At 41.5% G+C, this 19,766-nt stretch overlaps 1 protein-coding gene across 3 annotated transcripts in view; it reads right to left on the bottom strand.

The window, feature by feature from the left end:
* Cep57 (centrosomal protein 57) overlaps positions 1-19,235 on the bottom strand; it is a 38,604-nt gene extending 19,369 nt beyond the window's left edge. The window contains exons 1-3 of one of the 3 annotated variants that reach the window (XM_029554894.1): positions 19,032-19,223; positions 11,778-11,879; positions 8,279-8,432 (exon numbers count right to left, since the gene is read on the bottom strand). In XM_029554894.1, coding sequence (XP_029410754.1) covers positions 8,279-8,432; positions 11,778-11,858 — 235 coding nt within the window. In that variant the 5' untranslated portion in view covers positions 11,859-11,879; positions 19,032-19,223. Of the gene's footprint in view, positions 1-8,278; positions 8,433-11,777; positions 11,880-18,533; positions 18,730-19,031 lie in introns of those variants that run through there. The other 2 variants (XM_008850831.3, XM_008850832.3) reach the window with 2 other exon arrangements.
* Between the last annotated feature and the right edge of the window lie 531 nt (positions 19,236-19,766).

Raw genomic sequence — 19,766 nt, forward strand, 5'->3', positions numbered from 1 at the left:
AACAACATACATGTCCTTTGAAACGGGGTCTCTCATTGGCCTGGAGCTCACCAAACAGGCTAGACTGATGGGCCAGAGAACCTCCTGTCTCCACCTCTGCAGGAATGACTTTACCTAACTTTGCACTCAAAAAGCTGTTTATAATGTAAACAAGCTCACTGAGTGTGGTATTCCTCTTGTGACCCAAGCATATGACCTTAATCCCTCAGGACCCCAACCTTGCCTTCACCCCAAGGTACTGAATGAATGTGGGTATGCATGGTTCACAGTAAAGCTCTGGAAGGAGCAAGGTCTTTCTCACTGAAAACAGCAAGAACTGGGAAGTCTATCTGGAATCTGTGTGAGATACTTTAGGCCTAGGGATCAAAGGGCAAGATTCTCAGATGAGATGGGGGTGGATCTTAGCTGGGGATACTATCGGAATAAAAGAACCAGTGAGGCCTGGCTCTGGAGCACAGTTCCCAGAGACAGCTGGAGGAACAGGTGGTTCTCAAGAGTTCAGGTCTACTCTTGGCCGTTTACTCAGACACAACTGTAATGTAACTTAGAAACAAAAAACCACCTTTCTAACACCAGGATACAAGTGCGTGCCCCAACACTGCCGTTTTATGTGGGCTCTCTCATGGAGCTCCACATGCCTCTGCCTCAGTGCTGGGATTAAAGGCGTGAGCCACCACCACACCTATCCAGCTCCTTTTTTAAATGCTGAGAGAAGATACACTCTAAGCAGAAGACTGACACATAGTAGTCAGCTTTATTCCTACCCCCCCCCACTAAATTTCATTGCATATATATTTTTATGTGGCCTGCTTCAAGTTATTTCTGGAAAAAATGTGTTAAAAATTGCCTCTCTTGGAATAAAACAAAAATTCTAAAATACACAAAACAAAAACAGAAAAGAATATAGTCAGCTTATTTTTGCTGGTGTGCACTGAAGGTAAACCCAGCTGGAAAGAACAGATGCATGAAACACAAACATACCTGGAAACCCCCAAAATCAAATGAAACAAGTGTGAGACCCACAGGAAAGGAGCCCGGCCATGCGCTTACTGCTCTTCACTGCCAACCAGAGCCTAACCGCTGCTGAGACATGTAAGGAGACATGTAAGTATGTATCTCTTACCGTATTTACTTTTGTATCACTACATAAATACATGTATAGAAGGACTTATCTGTCTTACACACTTTTTCTCTGGGCAATTTCCCCTTACCTGAACAAAACTTAAACTCGCTTATTCCTTCCCCCTTTTTACAAATCTGGCATACTGGTTCATGGGGCACATCCAAATACCACTGTGATAATGGCTATCTTCTTAAGGCTTCTGTCCAAAAAGCTAAAGCCACATTGTTTCAACCAAACACTCAAAAGTTACTTGTTGATCAGGGATGTCCTGGAGACCCAAAAAACAGTACAGGCAGCTACCACTGCTCTGTGCTGCCTACCAGAGCTTGATGGGAAGATGCTACTGCTGAAGACATTGTACACACTGGTCACAGGACAAGTACAAAAATCAAGTTGGTACTGACCAGGAAACTTCCTCTGCTGTCTAGCTTTCACAGTATCAGAAGATGTTTGCAGGCTGCTGGGGGAGAAACATCAACAACATTCTTACCCAGCTGTGAATCCTGGGAATTTAAATAACGACTGGCATGGCAAGATATGCCCATGGAAGCAATAGTGGTATGAATCACATGGAAGTAACCAACCACACTGCTGACTGGGTTTAAGGCTTGCTCCACAGGAGGAAACACAGGCTTGATAAATCTGGCCAAGAACCCATGGTTAGGAAGCTCACAGGCCCCAGGGATGAACACACTACTAAAATTCTGTTAAACCAACAGTTTCAAACTACTCTCTAAATTTGTGTCTCTACCTGTAGATTAGGGCAGCTCTCAGGTCTCTCAGATAAGCTTTTTGTGCTGTGGAGGTTAATGCAGAAACTGACAACTGATAAAGTGCATAGAAAGTATCAGTGGATTGCTCAGTCACAAATGGGACTTCTATATCACACCCTGTTATGGTTTGAATGAGAATGTCCCCCATAGGCTCCAAGTGTTTGGACATTTTGTCCCCAGATGATGGCGCTGTTTTGGGAGGTTTTAGAAGGTGTGGCTCTCCTGGAGGAAGCACGTCACTGGGGGTGGGCTTAGAGAGTTCTTAAGCCTTGCTGGATCTCCAGTCACTCTCTTGCTTCCTGTGCCTGCGTGATGATGTGAGAGCTTAGCTTCTGCTGCTCCTGTTCCAGCCATCTCCAGCCATGATGCCTCCCTGCCATGATGGACTGTAATTCCCCTGGAACCATAAGCTCAAATAAACTCTTCCTTCTATAAATTGCTTGGGTCAGTGTTTCTATCACAGCAACAGAAAAGTGACTAATATACACCCCTCCCCAAGGCTCGGGAACCAGAGCCAAACAATGTGTTCTGGACATAGCAGGACCACTGCACTCATGAACTCACAGAGCTATGGTGCCTCCACAAGACATGCATAAGATTAAGCCAGTTAACATTCCAGCATGGTGTGGGAAGGGGTTCATAAGCTTCGCCCCTGAGGAATTATGGATGGTTGATCTCTGGAGGACAAAAAGTCAGTTTTCTTTCACAATGTGGGTCCTGTTAGGTCAACCACCATGTTCCAGTGGATGGACATATACCCACAAGCATATGGGCAAAACAAATTGGAGTTGATCCATTAAAAAAACACAAGTTGGGGGGTAGGGAAGTAACGAGATATGGGAAGAGTTAGGAGGAAGGAAGGATGATTATGATCAAAATACAATGCAAGAAATTCTCAAAGAATTAATTTCTGCATGATTGTAAACCAAAAGGGTCACCCTTTACCAGAACAAATAAATTTAGGACATTTCTATTATAAGTCTTATCACTAAGTTTTTATAAACTGCACCTTTGCCTAAGATCTTTGAAAAAATAAAATCAGATCTAATGATTTTGCTCCATCAATGCTAATCATTTATCTAAAAATATATAAAACACATACATCACTATAGTAAGAAAATGTATTAAAAACATTTTTTTCATTTATGTGCATGCAGTGTACGTGAGGGGTGCCCGTCAAGGCCAGAAGAGCATGTCAGATCCCTTGGAGCTGGAGTTCCAGGTGGTTGTGAGCTGCCCTAGGGGAAGAGCTGGGAACCGAACTCTTCTCTGGAAGAGCAGCAAGCACTCCTAACCATTAGGCCCTCTCTCCAGCTGTCCCCAAATGAAATTTTCTATAAAGGAGTTCCCAGAAGATATGATAAACATTTACTCCAACCCCTTATTTTCTAAGTAAGGATTTGTGGATATTATCTTACATTTTGTATCTTAACTTCAAGAGTTGTATTATCATCAATGTTTTCTGCTTTCTGTTTATTATTATTTTTTTTAACTTGCTTTCTTAAACGACAGAAGTCTGGGTGACGAAGGTGACTAATCGTAAGCTTCTCCTTCCCTCAGGATCATGAGAGCAAGCCCTCTCTGTCCTTCCTTTCTGCTGCTTTCTTGAGGTCACAAACAGCTGTGCCATTTCTAGTCAAGTTATTTTGAAAGACCCTGAGTGAGACATACCCTTGGTAGGAAGGAACAACAGACAATTCAGAGATCTTCATCTACTGGGAGAAGGCAGCAGGGGATATTTCTAGTACAAGAAGCAAACTCTTAAATATTTGATGAAAGAAAGAAAGAAGTCCTGTGTTAAAACTTAACACACTAAGTCTACTTGTGTTCTTCGTGACACACATTAGATCTAAAGTCTTCATCACCTATGTTCAAAGTTCAATACAGTTCTGCATTGTGTGAGACTACATATATCTCTAGAAAAGTGTATGTGAAGATACTCAGCTTTCCTTAAACTTTAATCAGTCCTGAAATAAGAGCTCTTTTTTTTTGGGGGGGGGGGGGCTAGAGAGATAGCTCAGCCGTTGAGAGCACTGACTGCTCTTGCAGAGGACCCGGGTTTGATTCCCAGCATCCACATGGCAGCTATGAACCGTCCTTAACTCCAGTTCCAGGGGAATCCAAAGCCCTCTTCTGACCTCCTTGGCATTGCATGACTCAGGTGTACTCACATGCATGCAGGCAATACACTCATACACATAAAAATAAATTAAAAAAAAAAAAAGAACCCTTGAGGGAATGAGCTAATCTCTTACTGCTAAACTTCCAATGTCATACACAAGGTTATGGCCCACAGCTGGCACTCAGCCACTCAAACAAGCAAACACTGGGAAACCAGGTAAAGTGGTGCACGCTTCCAGTCCAAGCTACTAGGGAGACTGCAATGGAAACACCACTTGAGCCTAGAAATTTTGCTGTTTTAATGGCCTTAATTATACCATTAAAATCTTAACTAGGAAACTAACTAGGAAACCTGGACTCGAAGACTTCTCTACTTCATTGCTAACTTCAAAATATGCACAGAGCCTCCTTAATCAGTTCCCTCTTCTCTGTGCCAACCGCCACTGCTTCAACTTAGATTCTTTCTGATGTAAACAAGTATTTATACACCATACACTATACAAGGTAAAGGAGGTAACATTATTGTGCAGTGAGATGTGGGCCCGTCAAGAGTAGGGGGTCCCCGAGACTTTTTCCAGGGTCTGCTGAGGCTAACACTATTTTTATAACACTAGTAAGACTTTATTTGCTCGTTTTCAGTATTAGCAGTCTCAGCGATGATGAGCAAAATTGGATGAAATGGTAATTTTAGTTTAAATCAAGGCACTTTAGTGAACATAATCTTCATTCATTAAGGAAAAACAAAGCCTTGCTGAAGCAGTAAAAATCATTACAACTTGAACTTGGGTATACATCTTTTACTAAAGTTTAAGTAGGGTACACATGTGCATAAAGTAGGTGGCAAAAGACAATGGTCTTGATGAAATGGACTTTGCACAAATGTTTTAATAGTGAGCTCAATCAGGGCTGGAGAGATGGCTCAGCAGTTAAGAGCACTAACTGCTCTTTGCAGAGGACCCGGGTTCAATTCCCCGCACCCACATGGTGGCTACGAACCATCAACTCCAGTTCCAGGGGAATCCGAAGCCCTCTTCTGACCTCCGTGGCAAGGCACGACACAGGTGCACTCACATACACAAAGACAATACACTCATACACGTAAAATAAAAAAATTTTTAAAAAGCCCTAAATTAGTAACAGCCATTCAAAGTAATAAAAGATTCAGTATCACGGTACACAAGAAAGTTAGCCAGAACAGCTAACCTTTGGCTTGATCAAACTCTGGGAATCTGTCTACCAGAGTATTTCCTATGTTATTAGTTGATGGGAGTTAGTCTGTATGCTTAGAGCATTGAATAGTATACCAGACTACATAGACTATATCTGCAACAGTAATGATTTAGAGTGCATCTCTATTTTCCTTCTGGGAGGCTCTGAAATTACAGTAATAATTTGCGCAGAGACAAAGGGTTTCTACAACCAGTTTAATAACAACCCTTCTTTCTCAGTGGTAAGTGGATCTTCCTTGGCAGAAACACCTATGTGTTGTGGAGGGAGAAATGCTCTACCTTGACTACTACAAGGTAGGAAAACTGTAGAAACCACATTCTCCAGGTTCCACACGTGTGTCTTTTCCCCTCTTGATATGGTTTTGTTTACTTTAATAAACCATAAATAAAAGTTACTGCAAAAAAGACCTGTCATCCTCACATTCAGGTTGAAGCAGGAGGATCAAGTCTAGCCTGGGCTAAGTACTAAAACATTGTTTCAAAAAAAAGCAACAAAACCAAACCAAAAGCAAACACAAAAAACAAAAAAAATTTCACTCATATTTTTATGGTTTACATTTCAACGAAGTTTTAAGATATTAGTGTTTTTCAAATTTGGCATATTAAAAATTATTCACAAGTTGTTGGAAAAGGCTATTAAAATACTTGATTTCTGACTACATATGTGTAGGAGGCCAATTTAATTAAAATGACTTATGACAAATGAAATGCAAAGGTATAGAATTCAGCTATCTTCCCATAACCTAAAAATAAAGAGATTTGTAAAGTGTGTAAAAAAAAAAAAAAAAAAAAAAAAAAAAAGATACTTATCATGTATGTTTCTAATTTGGAAAACAGAATCATAAGAAAATAAAAGCATACATAGTTATTATCAATATCTAATTCAATAGGTAAAACTAACATTTTTTTTCTACTGGTTACAGCAATACTAAATTTTTCAAAAGTTCTGCTACAACTTTCTAAGATTCCAAGATACTTTTTCTTTCAGTGGTCAGGGAGGCTAATGTACCACCAATCCTATGTTAGCTCAGTGTCTGTCCATATGCAATACACTTCATTTCCCATGTGTATAGGATACACTGAAGTGCAGAAAGCACCAGTCTCATAGAATATTCTAAAATATTTTTATGGCTAGATAACTGCTTAAAATGTCCAGACCATTCTCCATATTATTGTGATTTGAAATGTTCCAAACATATAAGCAGCAGATCACACTAAAAATCTCTGGAAAGATGTTGGTTATATCCACTTCTTTAAAGGCTCTAAAAATCAATGTCTTTTGAAGACAGTAGCAATTTGTTCCTTTTCCAACTAAACTTCCAAATAAATGAGAATACAAAGTACAAGAAACCCAGTTTAACTGCTTCTTTCCACATTACTGGTCAAATGATTTCTAAGGAGACTACCACATAGCTAAAGTGAAATAATGACATAGCACGAAAAATACTGAATCATAACTAAATTAAAGCAGAGGAACAAGTTTTTTCCACCTAATTTATCAGTGACAGAAAACATTTCCTATGTGTAAAAAGAGAAAAGAGTATCACAGCATACTCAAAATACTAAAATCATTCAGTAAATATTTGAGGCCCATTTAACAAGCCAGCAGGTAGAAAGAAAAAAGGATTTTGGTATTATCTTGATTTTGAATTCAGTCTTAAACATCAATTAAAAGGAATAAAAAAACTAATCATTTTTTGAGATGTTTCTTCATCTGTGACTTGCTATACATTTTTATGAACATCAAATGAAATATACTTTGCTTTACTTGACTAAAGACTTTTATGAAATAAATCTAAGCAGTAATCTTTTATGAATTACAAAAACCCTGGGCTGGAGGGATGACTCAGCCCGTTAAGACCACTGGCTGCTCTTGGAGAGGACCTGGGTTTGGTTCTCAGCACCATATGGCAGATAACAACCATGTCTAACTCCAGTTCTGGGGGATGTGATGCTCTCTGCTGACCCCCATGGCACTGCATGACATGGGTGCACTTACATACATGCAGGTAATACACTCAAACACATTAAAAAAAAAATAAAAATAAAAAAAAGAATTACAACAACCTGTTGGGTGTGGTGGCCTGCGCCTTTAATCCCAGCCCTCAGGAGGCAGAGGAATCTCTGAAATTGAGGCCAGCCTGGTCCACACAGTGACTTCCAGGTAGACTGGGACTAGGGAGACACTGTCAAAAACTAAAGGAATTGTAACATCCAAACTTCCATGTAAAACAGTGTGCATCAATGATGACTACTGTGAAGAACATGGTGACTGAATGGTTCAAACAAATGATAGCATGCGATACTCAGAATATAGCAACCAGAGACTATGACAGCCAAACATTAGTTTTACAAAAGTAAAAAAAAGTAACTAAAGCCTACAACAAAGCAAAAATTCTACTACATTCCAATAATGACCTCTTATTAGAAAACAAGCACAAAATAAAACGACTATGCAACTGAACTCCAGCTGCAGCAATGTAGGATTTAAGAACTAGGTATTAATCCTTCTGCTACATTTTCATACCTAGTTCTGATCTTTAAAAAGGGAGGGCAATAATAGATAATTAAACTTACTTTCTGCTTCCAAAGCACAGAGCTCTAAATAATGCCTCAGGGTAATCATCAACATTAATCATCAAGATTCAGTTGTCTACAGGGGATTTGTTTAAAACCCATCTACCCCACCACGGATACTCAAATCCTTTATAACAAGGGTGTAGAATTTGCATATCACCAAAATGTACCTGCCCATGTACTTTAAATCATTAGATAAAATCAGATTACTTAAAATACTACTAACTTAATATAATTACTTTTAATAATACTTATAACTAAATGCTATATAAGTACTTCTTAAACTGTGTTTAGGGCATATTAATCGGGAAAAAAGGTCTATACATACTCAATATTGATGTCAACTTTTTCCTCATAGATTTTTGAATGGGGTGGTTGAATCCATGGATTCACAATCCATAGATAGTAAGAGCCAACAGAACAAATAAAAGTATCTGTTTGTCTGAGTTCATTACCTCTGCTGTTGCTTTCTGGATAGGCAAGGGTGGGCTTATTTGGGGAGCGGCGCAGATCACTATTAAGGAAAGGCTTATCAGGTGGGTATAACACATATGGAGAAGACTGACGAACCACGGTTCCATTAAATCTTGATGACTCAGCTAGGAGGTTCTAAAAAAAAAAAAAAAAGAATTGAAATTATGTTTCAGAAATTTAAACCACAAATATGTGAGAACTGAACATGCAAGCTCCCGTTAGGAGGCAGAAAACAAAGCAGTCCACTGATTCCGCAATAGACCCAACCACTGCTGTGAAGAGATATGACTTCTGGTGGCTTGTGTTTCAAAATAACACACAGTCTAATACAAATATTTAGAAAAGCACATCTTTGTTCAGATTAGAACACACAAATAACTGAATTACTCTACCTGCAACAAACAAAGTATTTCCTCAATATTTATACCCCAAACTCTCTTAAGAAAATAAGGCATGTTCTGGCCTTAAAGAATTTGAAAGCGGAATTATTACAAAGCAGTAAGACTTACCTAATATTGGTATATAAAACTATTTCCACATATATAACATCTTTCAAGAATGGAATACTGCCAAATTTGGGGTTATGTTCTACATGACATAAAATCTTATTATACCTCCATATGATAACTAGAGTTTTAGGAGCAGACAATTTTCTGAGACTTGTCCCTACTTTTCCTGAGCTCTATCCCCTTGTTTTGTACAGCTACAATGTGCTGGAAATTTGTATTATTTTTAATATGAAAGTGCAATTTTTTTGTAACCTTTAAATATTATGTAGGTATTTGTATAGTTCTGTCAATTCCAAGAAGTGGCTCATTGTAATTACTCATTGTTTGTACTTACAGACTATTTTGCTACTTTAAGAATAGAATTCTTCAGATCTAAGAATTGAAAATCTGCACAGACGGAGGCTGGGGGTGAAATGGTGGAGATGCTGGGGGCTAAGGTAGATGACTGCCAGCTCTTCAAAATTCTCACACATCCATTTTTTTTTCTTCAAAGTGCACAACAAACTAGGACTTTCAATTCAAAATAGTCTCTGCAAGTACAAACAGCGAGTGATTACAATGAGCCACTTCTTGGAATTAACAGACTTATCCAAATACCTACATAATATTTAAAGGTTACTAAAAATATCAAAAATTGCACTTTCATGTTAAAAATAATACAAATTTCCAGCACACTTTAGCTGTGCAAAACTAAAAGGGGACAAAGAGTTCAGGAACAGTAGGGACAAGTCTCAAAGTCATATTCAATTAAATGCTATCACTTCTCAGCCTTTGGGCTAAGATCCCAAATGTTAGTATCAAATACATGCTCTATCTGACATAGTATGTGGGCTCAAAGATTAACAGTTGTCATTTTTCAAATCCAATAGCAAACTGTTAACAGGTATTAAAGGAACTGGGAAAACAGGTTAAGTTTAAATTAATTTTTATTTATGCCTATCAGTATTTTGCCTGCATGTGTGTAAGTATACCATGTGTGTGCAATGCCTGTGGAAACAGGTGTCAGATCCCCTGGAACTGGAGCTGCAGATGGTTGAGAAGGCATGTGGGTGCTGGGAACCTAACCCGGGACCTCTACAAGAACAGCCAGTGCTTTGAACAGCTAAGTCATCTCTCCAGTCCCTAAGTTTTCAATTCTTAAAAAATAAAATATGGTGAGTGTTCTTGCAGAGCATCATGAATTACCCCACACCTTGATTTAACATATAATTCATCATAGGGAACATTATGTCTTCACTGGTTATCTAAACACTGCCAGAATCCTAGCATTTAACATTTAAAACAAACCAGATGATTTTACTATAGTCGATCCCCATAGAACCAACACAATCAAAGTATGTGATTATCTGAGTAATAAACCAGTTCTCAAAAGAAAACCTACCAACCAATGAATGCATGTCTGTTCTCATCCTGCCTTCCCTGTCCTAACAACCAATGAACTTGTATAAGACACCTGTCTCCACTGACCTCCACAAAGTCCTGGCTCACGTAATTAATTAACCCTTTCATGGGACCTCCCATTTCTTCTTCCCTACTCTATTTTCTAGTGTCATGAAGGACCTTAAGGTCAAAAACTTTTCCTGAACTTAGGACTCCTCAGTCTAGACTCTTCTCAGCTTTTAAAACAAAATCTGGGCTAGTAAAATGGCTCAGTAGTTAAGCCTGACCACAAGCTTGATGAGGAGTCCATATAAAAGTGGAAGGGGATGAACAACTCCAAGGTTGTCCTCTGACCTCTAGAACCCACGGTGGCGTGTGTGTCCACACATAATAAAAAATGAAATTTAAAATAAAAAAACGCATGCCATTACAGAGATAATTTCACCTAAATACTTTCCTCAGTAGACAGAGCACCACCTACAAATCCTGATTTCCCCTCAGTCTCCTAGGCGTCTCCTTCATTAACTCCTTGGATGTTTCTTCTCTTATTCAATGCTAGAGTTCCCAAAAGTACCCTCGAGATTCTCTTCTTATCTGTATGATTTGTCCTGAAAATCTCCTCTACTTTTAAGTCTTTGAGTTTTAATTTCCCAGTAGCTTTGAAGTTTAAAATCTGGAATCCAGAGATCTGAACGTGAAACTCTAAGCTCCTATCACTTTCATACTCATTACCTATCTGTGCTGGACAGCTTTAGTGTCAACCTGACACACCTGAGCTGAAGGAGCCTCAACTGGGGGCTTGCCCCCACTGGACTGGCCTATGGCCATATCTGTGGGGCATCTTCTTGATTACTGAGGAATGTAGGATGGTCCAGCCCATTGTGGGTGGTGCCAACCCCTGGCAGGTGGACCTGTATTGTATAAGACAACAGTGTGAGCACAGGCCAGAGGAGCAAACCAGTGAGCAGCGTTCCTCCATGGTCTGTGCTCCAGGTTCTTGCCTTTGCTTCCCTTGATGATGGACTGTGCTGTAAGCCAAATAAATCCTTTCCTCTCCAAGCTGGTATTGGTGTTTAGTCACAGCAATAGAGAAGTTAACTAAGGCACTATTTGAATGTGTAGCAGGGACCTCAAATTTAACAGGACTGCAAACAAATGTGCGGTTTAGTTCCCAAATCTGCTCCTCTCCCAGCACCGGTGCTTCCTACACTGCTCAGAACACCCTTGGAGGGAGCCATTTCCAGACATTTAACATTGAATCTTTCAGGAAATCATTTAGGGGCTCTGTCTCTATAGCTTATTTAAGATGGTGCTACAATCCTAGTTGATACCATAGCTCTTTCTGATTTAGACTACCGTGACACAATAACTATTCTTCACATTTCCTCTCCAAATAACTTGCTAGTTATGATCTTTTTAAAAAAGTAAATCCAAGTAACATTTCTAATCAAAACCCTCCTATAGCTTTTAATTTTTGATTTATTTAATTTTATGTACATGAGTGTTTTGCATGCATGTATGTTAAGTGGGCATATGCATGCAATGCCCATGGAGGCCAAAAGAGTATGTTGGATCCCCTGGAAATAGTTACCATGTTAGGTGCCATATGGGTGCTGGGAACTGAAGCTGAATCCACTCCAAGAGCAGCCAGTGCTCTTAAATGCTGAGCCATCTCTCCGGTCCCCTCCTATGGCTTTAAACACAGCACAAAATTCAAAACTCTTACTACCACTTATAAAACCTCCATGGTCAGCCCCGACTAGCCCTTGGCTCACTCGCCACACCATCCCCCTCCCAATTTCCCAGCGACATGTACCACAGGGTTTAGATCTCTAACATGCACAATACACTCTTACTTCCCATGAATACTCTGCCTACAAAGCTCTCTTCCTTGCTTCATTCAGTTACCTACTACTCAAGTCTGTCACTAAGGAATTCCTTGGTCACCCTAATTAAAACAGCACCTTTTATTTGAAACACCACTAACTGATGCACATGTACTGTGGTCAGATAATTCTTTTCCCTCTCTGTCCCTGATCCCAGAGATTTACAAGTTCCTACAATTTCTTAAATAAGGGTATCTTTGCTACACTTAGATAAAAGTTTCCCTTCTTAGAACGCCGGGGGGGGGGTGATTACAAACCTCAGGGATGGGAAGTGTTGAGACTGAATAAACCACCAATGGTTAAAAATATGATCCACTATGCCTATGTAATGAGACTGCACTAAATAGAATTGAGGTCTAGGGACCTTATGGATTGAACAGGTGCTGGGGCAGTTCTGGAACAAGCTGGAGTGGGCCAAAGCTGCTCTGTATCTTGCCCAGCTCTCTTCACTGCGCTAGTCTCCAGTTGTACCCTTCATAATACAAATGTAACTGTTTTGTTTTTTTTTAATTTTTAAAATTATTTTATGTGTATGTGTTTATTGCCTGCATGTAGGTAAGTACACCTGTGCCGTGCAATGCTTTCGGAGGACAGAAGACGCTGTCGGATTCCCTGGAACTGGAGTTACGAACAGTTGTTAGCTGCCATGTGGGTGCTGGGATTCAAACCTGGGTCCTCTGCAAGAACAGCCAGTGTTCTTAACTGCTGAGCCATCTCTCCAGAAAACAAAAACAAAAACAAATGCAGCTGTTCAAGGACAGCATGTTTCTGAATACTGTCAGCCATTTTGGAGATATTGAAGCAAAGAGTCATGGGAACCACTTAGTTACAGTCAGCTGGGAGGAAATGCAGATGTCTTGGGGACACCCAGGACTTCTGACTAGTCACTTTAGAGGAGCCGACTAATAAGGCCCAGTCCCCTTATAGGTGGGCAGGGGGAGGGGGGAATGATGCGCATGTAGATCTGAGTTACATCTGAACAGTGTTGGCCTCAAATGAATTCAGTTGGTACAGGATTTTGTTAGGAAAATGTAATATTAATTTTTAATAAAGAAAATAAATACTGTTTAGTAAGTTTGTTGAATTAAATAATTCTTTTTGAAAACAAGATGTGCTTTATAAAGGATAACTCCTTCCCACAAGATTACAACAATCCCTTGAGAGAGAAAAGCTTTCAGAGAAAGTGCAACCAACAGCACAAATGTCCCAGGAAGGAGATAAAGACGCCAAGTTCTCCCTGACCTATTATATAGTCCACAGACATTTTTTCCAAGCAAAATATGACTCTGAGAGTAACTTATGATTTTTTAAAAGGCAAAATACTTACAGTGATCAACTATTTTTCCTCATGGCTTTAGTTGTTAAGGCAAATACCCTATTTATAATTCAATTATTGCTAGACTTTTCCTGTGATTGTGTTAAACATGATGAGTTATTTTTTAAAATGTGTATTTTCCCTTGTTTCCAAGTGATGCACACAACATAGCTAAGAAATAAAAATTCAAATGCAAACAGTAGGTATTGCTGTACCAGATGCAACTAAAACTAAAAGACATATTCAGCAGAGTATTTCTTTATATAAAGTGTTCATATAATTTCAACATTGGGTCTTACAGACTGACCAACAGTTTAAAAAACAAACAAACAAACAAAAGCCCAGGAATGGTTACATAAGAACACTTTTCAAGCTAGTGAACACATTAGTTTGTCTGAAGAAGAGCAATGTACTCGCAGAGGAAATCCACTGAGGAACAAGGTGGGGCAGAACTTGTGGAGTGCTGTGGAGTCCTGCACAACCAATACAACGGTTTTACAGAGCATCTCACAGAACACAAACACTTGAAAAAACAAAGAGCCCGTTCGTTTTATGAGGCAAGCTTGATACCCCGATGGTTAATTCTGTCTACTTGATGGGATCTGTAATCAACTATGAGCCCCATCTCTGGGCATGTTTCTGAGGGCATCTCCAGAAAGGATTCGATGAGAGAAGACCCTCCCCCAGAGAAGGTGACACCTTCAACGGGTGGCCCAGATGATATATAAAGATGTGAGAGGAGAAAGGAGTTTGCCTGCCTTTGTTTCCTGCCAGTGAGGGTACCACCCCTTGCTGCTGCCAGCACCCTCCACTAACACAAACTCTCATCTTCAGCCTTCTATGTGGACTGAAGACCAACGATGCTCAAGTTGCCTTCCAGTTCTTCACCAGAGGGTGACTGCTGAGCTGTCCATGTATTTAGCCTCTTCAGTGTGCCACTGTCAGACTTACCAGGCCCCACTGTGTAAGCCAACCCAGTGACTCCCCTTTCATAGTCTATGCCTTCTCTGAGCTCTGTCCCTCTAGAGAGCCCTACCTAATACTAACAAAACCAGATTACAGACAGACAAACAGTAGGTCAGCATTTCCTCAGAAACAAAACTGAACATCTTAAAAAATTCAGGAAACCATACCAGTTATGTATGAAAGATAAAATTAGGGAAGCTTGGATAACTGTAACATCTTTTAGAGTATTCAGTAACATTCAATATACAGCAAGGAACAATTATGGTTAACAAGAAACTACCAAAAATCAAGGCAAATGTATTTTAACAGCACAAAATTTGAAGCATTCCTTTTAAAACCAGGAACAAGGTAAAGATATCTATGTAACTTCTAGTCAATGCTGTACTGAATCTTCTAGCTCACATTAGGATAAGGAAAAGAAGAGCAGGCGGAGTGGCTCACATCTGTCACCCCAGCACTGGGGAGGCAAAGGCTGGTGGAACTTTCTGAGTTGGAGGCCAGTCTGGTCTACCTAGTGAGTTCCAGGTCAGCCAGGGTTCATAGTGAGACCCTGTCTTGAAACAGAACAAAAAGATATTACAAGTCAAAATAACCTAAACTTAACAGACCATGATTTTCTAACTAAAGAGCACCAAAGGATCTTCAATTATCAGAATGGAACTCTGGCAAAGTTGCTGGGTAAAATAAGCATGCCAGTATAAATCTGGGTACAAGTTTAAAAATGCAATTTATAAAAACATTGCATAAAAGAAAAATCAAGACTATTACAGGTACGATAGGAAAAGGGTACATCCAATGATTATGGGAAAATAAACTAGGAAAAGAACATGCAACATTTCAGGCTATCTCTTAGCAAAAATTTACAAGTGAGACAAATCACATCTTAGGAGAAGACAGAATAAAAAGGACTGCTGGAAGGGATATACACAAAAATACAATGTCCTTGGAAAACAACCTACTGAAGTCAAAGATACATATTTCCATCACAGAACTATCTACTAAACCGTTTTCTCATTTGCGAGATGATATGGTTCAAAACACACACAACACAAGGGTGTGCACGCTTGTGTGTGTGTGTACACATTTTTTCTCCTCCCCCTCTACAACCCACAATTGTTTGGCACCCACATCCCAGCCTCTCACTTTTTGTCTTGGGATCTCCGGAAGTCTCCTATGCTGGGTCTGAACACCCGCTTCCTCATTCACTCTTTTGGGTATGTTGTTTTTGTTCATGTTTATCAACAAGAAAATCAAGTTTCTCACAAACACGGAGTTGGATAGTGAAGAGCTGTGCAGACTCCCTGAAAAGTTGCACAGAACTCCAAGGACCCTTAGATGGCTCTCTGAGGATTTCTGCATTAGAGAAACTTTTGCCAAGCATGTAAGGACCATCACAACAGTACTGTTTATCTGGCAAACAACCCCTCAACACCCAGAGTCCATCAAGATGCTAACCTTTACACACATAAATGAGGCTGTGACATGTATTAGCTCTTAGCGCTGATTTAAGCTGATGCCTCAGTTTGCTCATTTGAAAGTGGAAATTAAAGACTTACAAGGAAAAGTTCTTTCAACACTATGCTGCCTGTACTTCTACTTAGCATTACCCTGTTATGTCCAATCAGTTTTCCTTTCCCTATGGCTAGTAAACTGATACAAAGCAAACATTCAATAAATGCTATCTGTGTTGCTACTCTTGCTATTGTTGCATAGAAAAATACTTTAAAATAACCAACTGAAGGGCTGGAGACAGCTGAGCGGTTAAAAGCTCTTGCAGAGGATGTGGGTTTGGTCTCCAGCAGCAGCATGACAGCCCACAACTTGTCTGTTAAGTCCAGTTACAGTGATCAGACACCCTCTTCCGTCCTCTGCAGGCAACAGGCATGTGGTAAATATACACATACATGCAGGCAACACATTCAATACATATGAAAAGTAAATCTTTAAAGTGGTTTCAAAAAGGGGGTGGAGATGGCTCAGTGGCTAAGGACCTAGGTTTGGTTCCCGGCACCCACATGGTGGCTCATAACGGTCCCCAACTCAAGTTCTAGGGGATCCAATGCCCTCTTCTAGCATCTACAGGCATTGCACACACAGTACACTTAAATACATGCAGGCAAAACACTCCTAACACACAAAATAAAATTTAAACGGACAACTGAAATCTTCTCTGATGACTTTTATGTTGTTTATACTTGAGGTTTATATGGTAGCTGTTTCTTAAAGACTATGTTATTTGTGCATCTAGTTGTTAAAAATCCTTGGTAGGCAAAAACTCATTTGTTGTAACAATTTCCATGTGAGGTTTATCAATGCATGATTATGAGTGGTACAGGATGCTAACACTCACAGCATTGAAATCCGAATGAGAAGTCTTCCGAGTTCATGCTATTATGTTAAAGTCTTATACTGTCACTTATGATCAGTAGTTCGTTAACCTAAAGTGTTTTTTAAAATATTGTTTGAAATGGTAGCTTTACTTCTGATGGGACACCTAAGCTGAGCCATTTCTCATTCTTTTTTTTTTAATTATTTATTTAATAACTACACAATCAGAAGAAGCATTTCATTACAACAGCATTGACATATTCAATAACAATTTCCAGAGCTAAGATGCATCTCCTTCAAAACTGTCTGTAAATTTTTAGGTTTACAGTTGAATTAATAGTTATACAATATTGTGCTCAATATAAACCCTGTAAGACATAAAGTTAAATGAGGTTTTAAACTTAAAAAAAAATCTCCATTCCACTATTAAAATAGTTTCATACAGAAAACTTCATTTTCAATACAACTGACACTAAGATGCACATCCATTTCTAATCTCTATATATCTGATTATTACTAGTCATAGTTGGTTACTTTCTGAGCTGCTTGGCATCTGAGCATGGATATAAAGTCATCAGGTAGACTTCAATGGTAATGTTTTTCACATCCACCAATTATTAAGGAGCAAAATTTTATGCTTTGAAGAATTATTTTTTTAACTTTTTAAAATATATTTATTTTTACACCCACTTCCGAGATAGCACCCATCCATAGCCTCCCGCCTCCAACTAGAGCCCTTATACTCTGATATCCCTTCTACTGTCTGCTGTGTTGTCGGCACCCCCAGCAATTCCCCACTACTTGCCCTTCTGGTGAATCTAGTCAGGATATCTAGAGGGCTTTGTTTTAGGAGGGTCACCTGTTCCTCATCTAGTGGTAATCAGTTGTCAATATTCCTTAGATAAGATTGGGGTCTGCTGTTCATTTTCCCAGTTCTATGCTGGGTTACTATCTGGGAGTCCCTTGGGCCACCCTGGCTAACAACTCAAAAGAAAGTATCTCCTATCTGGCATTGTTGCTTGCATTCTTAAGTCTGAAGAAGCCAATTAAATTTAGGCATTTCTTTGATGCTGTTTTCCCTCCAAATTAGACATTTTTAATGCAGCAAAATTAAGAAGTTGCATTATAGTTTGATTTATAAAGGATTTTAGTCATTTTTAGTGTATTAAATATTTAAAGTCCATTTGAAACACTGCACAGAACACCACTATTTTCCTATAGAACACGCTTTGGGATTTCTGTTGAGTCTGTCCACATCCCAGTGGCACTGCCTTGGTGATAGTATACTTAAATGTAACAGTCAACACTTCGTGTTTGATCTCCAATTTCTAAGTTTTGAGAGGAAAACAGCCCTCCTCTCCTAAGTTTGTTAATCATATCCATGTAACTCATCCATTCCCTGGACACTTGTATTCGATAGTTTCTTTCACCCTTCATTGGTCAAATCGTGAATAAGCGGTTTGCTTCATTTCTTCTGAACCGGCCAGACCTCTCACAGCAAAGGTATCCCTATTCGAAAGGAAACGCGTATTTCTGGCCTCATCACCAATTCTAACGGCTGCTAAAAGTGGAAAGTGAGGTGCGGGAGTCTGGCTTTCCCAAGGCGACCACAACCGCTAGTCCTCTGTGCGATGTCCTCCCGACTCCTTCCGTTACTCGTGTTCACCCCTTTTCTTAGTCCTTACCCCCGAGTACGCCACAGTACCTTTGTAACTAGAATTTCCCTCGAGTGTCCTGACAGCACCCTGACAGCACCTCTCAAAACACTCGTCTCCCCTTCGACACCCCTCTACACCGCTGGGGTCCTCGCTTCCCACGCACCGCTCACCGCACTCTGGGACTGGGCACTCACCGAGCTGTAGTAACTGTCCAGGCAGTGCCGGGGATTCCACTCCATCCCCCGGCACTTGTAGGCCTAACGGGCTGCCAGGCTCGGGTATGTCTAACCGGATGCACCCGGCAGCACCTGAGCCCGATTCCCGATCGCGTCTCCACGCCGCGTCCCGGCAACCCGGAAAGCGGAGCGCGGGCGCGAGTGCACCCCGCCGTCGCCGACACCCTGCGGCTACCGGGGCCTCTGCGAGACCAGTCCACCGCGCATCACCTGGCTCAAGCCTCCAGACTCCCGGGACCGTTAGCGATCACGTGACGGACGGGCGGGGTGCCAGCCAACGAGAGAGCCTGCGTCGGCCCGGTTCGACCCCGCGGGTGCTGACACTCGGTGACGACGGCTGGAACGGCGGCGAGGACCGGAAGCCTCAGGTGCAGCGGCGCTCCAGCGCGCACCCCGCCGTCCTCCCCTGAGCCGCCCGGCCCACCCGGAAGCCCTGCGAACGCCGCCGCTTCCTACCGAGAACGGAGAATCAGAAGTTGCGGAGACCGAAGCCGTAGCCATCTCCCCGCCTGCGTCCCCCAGCTCTTCCTCGGGATTCCACCGCAGCCCGACAGAGGCGATTGGAAGCCGAGGCCCTAATGGAAGGGGCGGCGGGAAGGGTAGGTGCTGGAAACCCCTTCTCACGCTTCAGAGGGCCGCCCACACTCTGCGCATGCGGAAAGGGCGGTGCGTCCTGACGGACGTCTGCTATGACCAATCAGAGAAGAGGACATCGTCCGGCGGCCGGCGGAAGCCCGCCTCTTCTTGCAGTGACGTCAAAGTAGTGCGCGGTGAGTCTGCTGCGCTGACCGTCGGAGCTTAGGGGAGCATTCCGGCCAGGGTCGGGGCTTGGGCTGCTGGTGTCGCCAGCGACCACGGAGGCGGAGGACCGGGTGAGTGGAAGCTAGGGTATGTTCACACCGTCAATGCTTCCGCACTAAGCGCCGCCGAGCGCGCGCCGGACCCAGGACCCTCAGGTGAAGTACTGGTCTTCGCGCCAATGGCAAGCAGGACTGGGAGGAGCTTAGTGATCTGGTCCAATGGAAGCCGCGGCTGGAGAAGCACCGTGGAGGTAGGCGGGCCCTCGCGAGCCCGGCCCGCCCATCTCCAGGACTGGCTGCTGACCCCCGCGTCCCCCCGGGCTTGTGGGCGGGGCCTCTGCGAAGCGGATTTCCCGCGCTCGAAGCGGCGGCCTCCTATTGGCCGGCGCCT

The sequence above is a fragment of the Nannospalax galili genome, unplaced genomic scaffold (assembly GCF_000622305.1).
Source record: "Nannospalax galili isolate Female #2095 unplaced genomic scaffold, S.galili_v1.0 scaffold1185, whole genome shotgun sequence".
In the NCBI taxonomy this organism is placed as follows: domain Eukaryota; kingdom Metazoa; phylum Chordata; class Mammalia; order Rodentia; family Spalacidae; genus Nannospalax; species Nannospalax galili.